General features: G+C 40.8%; 1 protein-coding gene across 1 annotated transcript; it reads right to left on the reverse strand.

Annotated features, from left to right (window-relative positions):
* Window positions 1-249: 249 nt before the first annotated feature.
* On the reverse strand, window positions 250-1,089 carry LOC129738279 (omega-amidase NIT2-like). The gene has a single exon (XM_055729462.1). The coding sequence runs from the start codon at window positions 1,087-1,089 to the stop codon at window positions 250-252; it is 840 nt and encodes a 279-aa protein (XP_055585437.1).
* Between the last annotated feature and the right edge of the window lie 4,294 nt (window positions 1,090-5,383).

Genomic DNA, 5,383 nt, shown 5'->3' on the forward strand with positions numbered 1-5,383 from the left:
CTATCACTCAAATTGATGGTCAGCAAATCGGCTCAAATTTAACAAATAACACTGCCGAAAACATCAACATTGAAAGTCACAAAGGTCAACAAAAAAAAGCGGCTAATCAAAATCTGAAAGCTGCATCTGAATTCGGACTCTGATTTCTTTAAGTGTTCTGTAAAATTACATAAACAAATTTATTGCTCTTTGTAAACTAATTATTTTTCGAAAAGTATACGCTTAACTTTGATAAACACACACCACACCTCACTTCTTCACCTTCAGCTCGTACACATCGGAACGCTTCTGCCGCAGAACCGGAATCTGCTGCTTGATCTCGGCCAGCATGTTGAGGTTCAAGTCCTGGATGAGAATTTCCGGATTTTCCCGGGCACGAGTCAAAACACGGCCCCAGGGATCGCTGATGGTGGAATACCCGTAGGCAACGTAGTCCTTGGTGGTATCCCGGGCAGGAGCACAGAGTGCCACAAACATGCTGTTGTCCAGAGCCCGGGCCTGGGCGATCAGTTCGAAGTGCATCGGACCGGTGTAGGTGTCAAAAGCCGATGGGAACACCAGGAAGTCCACCCCCAACTGCCGATAGGCTGCGGCAAACTCCGGAAACCGCTGATCGTAGCATATTCCCAGTCCCACCTTGAGATCTCCGATATTGAAGGTGAAAAACTGATCTCCCGGGGTCAACACACTCGGTTCACTGAAGGTACACTTGCCAGGAATGTCCATTTCGAACAGATGCATCTTCCGATATTTACCTAGGAAGTCTCCCTTGGGTCCGAAAACGGTGCAGGTGTTGTACAGCTTACCGCCATCTTGTTCCGGATAGGTGCCTCCAATCAGATAGATTCCCAGCTCACCGGCCACCTGAGCCAGAGCCGTTGTTGTTTCACCTTTCGGAATCAGTTCCGCATTTTTACCGAACTCACTGGCGCTGTAGGTCGAGTTCCAGCATTCCGGAAGGATCACCAACTGGGCGCCCTTATCACGAGCCGCAATTCTTATCTGATTAACGGCATTGGCGATGGCTTCTTTTTTGGTCGGAAAACCTCCCAGCTGAATAAGAGCGATTTTCAATGTGTTAGCACTCATTTCTGATCGATGGTCCAGCCGATACTTATGCCCATGTTACGGGAAGTTACTCTATTTATAAGGGATCAATCCCAGTCCCCCAGCACAGCACAGAAAAAAAGCAACAATGTCTTCAGTCTGAAAGGCTTATCAGGTTTTGGCGATAGAAATTTGCCAATGCAAGCCATTCTTTGCTGCCCACTCGCTTCTTTGGAAAAGAGATACTGTTGCAGTAGTTCCGTAAAATGATAAAGTGACCTATAGGCCGTCATTATATTTTTTTTAATTTTTTTTGTTATTTTTGATTGTTGGATTCTGAATTTTAGAACAGTCGAACCTTAATAAGCCCAGCTTCTCAAGAAGTTATCTGCTAAACGTGCTAAACGTCAAACAGTTCTGATCGTGAAAATTTCGCTCTCGTTTATAAAGCATGGATCACGTTAAATCTGGACGCATTAAAAAGGGTCTATCTCGAAGCTTTGTAAACGAAATAAAAATGTTTTGTACTCAAAACGTAGGGTTTTTATTGCACTTTAAAGAAAAACTTATAAAAAAAATTATTCCGATGTTGTTTTGATGAAACTTCGAATTCTGTTGTGTTGTGAGCCTACTTGGTTGAATGATTCAACTGAATCAAAGCAATCGAAAAATTCCTTTTAATTCAACCACGGTAAATGAAAAGTTCATATACCGGTATTTCGATAGTAACTTACTACCTTCTTCAGTAAATTTCCTAAACAAAATATTGGCCCTAATAGCACCACAACTTACTAAATTTAAATGCTTGTTCCGTGTTAGCAAACGTAAAAAAGTGTAAGATTATAAACTTTTCTCGTGCAAGAAGGACGATTCATTTTGACTATCAACTAACCGGGGTTAGGCTGGAGAATGTGCAGTCTATTCTCGACCTAGGAGTAAAGATCGATAACAGGCAAACATTTGCAGAACATGTCGCGCTTACTTCTGCAAAAGGATTTGCTGCTCTCGGATTCCTACGTCGGAACACCAAGGATTTTGATGACGTTTATGCATTGAAAGCCATATACTGTGCTTCAGTACGTAACATACTGGAGTACGCCGTCCAGGTGTGGGCTCCGGCTCAAAGCACACAATGCCACCGTCTAGAACGAGTTCTTCGATGTTTCCTAAGCTACGCTCTACGGCGTCTTCCCGATGACCCGATCCAACTTCCACCGTACGAGGAAAGGTGTGCTCTGATATGCCTAACCTCACTCGAAAAGCGGCGCGTCGAACTGCAGCAAGGTTTTATATTCGACACATTGACCAACCGTATTGACTGTGCTTACATTCTACAACGTGTTAACATTTATGTAGGTACCAACGAGAACACTTCGACAACGTCAGTTTCTTTCAATTCCTCACCACCGTACTGCCTATGGCCAAAACCCCCCTATTGACAAGTGTTGTGAACTTTTTAATTTAGTGTATCATTTGTTTAATTTTAATATGTGCAAACGTCGTTTTAAAATAGGCTTAAGAAGAATTTCCTAGATTTAAGTCATCAGTCTGTACGGTAATTAAACCAAAGATAAAAAGAAAAAAAAATAATAATAATAGAGCTAGCAGATTTTCTAAAAGACCGCAACATAGATATCGCCATCATCACCGAGACGGATCTCAAGCCAGAAATAAGTTTTTCCATCTCGAATTTTTGTATCACTAGACTCGACGCAAGACATCCGCTGGAGGACGTGTAGCTTTTGCGCTGCGCCACAACATCAACTGCCGTCTACTGCCAAGTTTTTAAACGCAAATCATCGAAGCTTTAGAGGTCGAGGTTGAAACTGCAGTAGGCCCGATCAGTGTGATTGTGGCTTAATGTCTAAACAAACAAATAGTCGAGATGGAACAGGAAACACACGCAAAAAATCGAATGGTAAAATTGTGCAAAAAGACCAAGAAGAAGGCCACTACACAGTTCTGAGCCCAGATACTACAACTCGGTTGAGCCGATCTGGGGCTCATGCAGTAGTTGACGTTTTCATCACCAACGTATACAACAAAATATCTCAGCCGGTTGTAGTTCAAGAGCTGAGCTCAGACCACTATCCTGTGATGATTGAACTTGGCTTATCGGGAAATCGGAACATCGTATCCTGGCGTAATTACCAACGTGTCAACTGGGAGCAATTTCAACATTGTGTGGATGACGGCGTAAATTACACAGTTTATCCGACCACAACTGAAAACATCGATCAACAACTCCAGTGTATTGAAAGTGCTATATCCCAGGCTAGAGAACAACATGTGCCTAAATCCAGTCAAGTATGCAACACCTTAACCATTGATAGTCTCACTAAATATTACATTCGTCTTCGTAACACCATCCGCAGACAGTACCAATGTACTGGTCTGTCAAATCTAAAAACCCATCTCAATCGTCTAACAAAAATCATTAAGGCCAGACTTTTGGAGCTCAAAAATAATGATTTTTCCAACAAAATTCGCAATCTCCCAGACATCAGTAAGCCTTTTTGGAAACTCACCAAGATTTTTAAATCCAAACCAAGTCCAATTCCTCCCCTATGGATATCAATAGCTCAGTTGATCCTGATGAGAAGGCCGCTGAGATAGCTCGTCATTTCGTCAGCTCACATAATCTTGGACACAACGTTATAAGCCCACATGAAACCAACGTCACCGAATTTGCTAATCGAACGCATTTAACTTCCCATGCTTTTGCGGAAAATTTGGAAATTTCAGCTGACGAGCGTTTGACTTACATTAAATCCTCCAAGAACAGGAAAGCCCCTGGTTTCGATAATATCTTGAACCTAGACCTCAAGCACATTAGAACTCAGTTCTTTGATTATCTAGCATTGATCTTCAATCAGTGCCTTCGCCTTAACTACTTCCCTGCACTATGGAAGTCTGCAAAGGTGAAACCTATCAAGAAATCTGGAAAGGATCCCACCACCCCCAAAAAGTCTCCGATTAGCCTTCTCTCAGGATTATCTAAGCTGTTCGAAAAAGAAATCAATCGTAGACTTCTATCATCCGCTGTTGAAGGAAATGTCTTACTAGAATAACAGTTCGGTTTTAGACTTGGACGATCAACCGTACATCAGCTGACTCGAGTCGTGAACATCCTGAAAAGAAACAAGACAGTATCCAAAACATCTGCTATGGCATTACTCGATGTAGAAAACTAACTACTTGGTTAAAATCATCAAAAGTTATCTGTCCGGGAAGACATTTCGAGTTTTGCTGAACGGAAGTATCTCTGAGGCTCAAGATATTCCAGCTGGTGTCCCACAGGGAAGCATATTAGGCCCACTTCTTTTTAACCTGTTCTCTTCGGATATACCCCAACTTCCTGAAAACGGATCATTGTCTTTGTTTGCTAACGATACCGCAGTCATTTATAATGGCAGGATAATACGAGCGCTTATAAATAAACTACAGCTTGGATGTCCTAACAGATTACTTCACTAGTTGGAAGATGTGTATTATTGCTACAGAAACTCAAGTAACTCAAGTCGCAGGTGTTACATTGGACAGTAAGCTGATTTTCAGTCAACATATTGAAAAAATCGTCACTAAATGTAACATTTTACTGAAATCATTATATCCCTTAGTAAGTCGAAAATCAACATTGTCCTTGAAAATCAAGCTTGTTGTCTATAAGCAGTACTTCCCGTTATTGAATACAATATGCCAGTCTGGGAGAGCTGCGCTAAAACACACACCACATTAAACTCCAACGAGTCCAGAACAAATTCCTCCGTATTATCCTAAACTCACCCCCGAGAACTCGTACATCTGAGGTTCATAATCTGGCCTCAATCCAACCCCTTGGCGAAAAAATCAGTGAGACCTATCCAAAAATTGCCAGAGATTTTTTGAAAGTTCCTAAAAATATAACTTTGGATGAAAAATATTCCTTGATTCTTGCAGTATGTTTCATGTGAATAAAGCACATACTTTACATGTACCCCAAAAAAGATATTCGATGTTATAAAAAATTTTTGTTTTCAAATTTTTTTTATTTAAGCGTTTTTGACTGCTTATTTGAAAGCTGTGAAACCGTAGGATGAGGATAAAAAAATCTTAAATAATTGCTTTGTATAGCTAGGGAACTTATTGATTTTTATAACTTTTGCAAAAAACATTTCAAGAAATTATTAAATGCTCTAGCAAGCAAAGTCTGCCATTTTTAACCCACCAAAGCTGTTCGGGTCAATATGACCCAAACCGCACATTTCAAACATCTTTATCATCATTCCAATATACTAAAGAACTGGGAATTTTGACAGACTAAATAGGTTCTATGAAAATAATGATCAAATTAACG

This window comes from Uranotaenia lowii, chromosome 1 (genome assembly GCF_029784155.1).
Source record: "Uranotaenia lowii strain MFRU-FL chromosome 1, ASM2978415v1, whole genome shotgun sequence".
Lineage (NCBI taxonomy): Eukaryota > Metazoa > Arthropoda > Insecta > Diptera > Culicidae > Uranotaenia > Uranotaenia lowii.

Coding starts and splice junctions, on each gene's coding strand:
- LOC129738279 (XM_055729462.1), bottom strand. CDS start 1,089: ATGAGTGCTAACACATTGAAAATCGCTCTTATTCAGCTGGGAGGTTTT.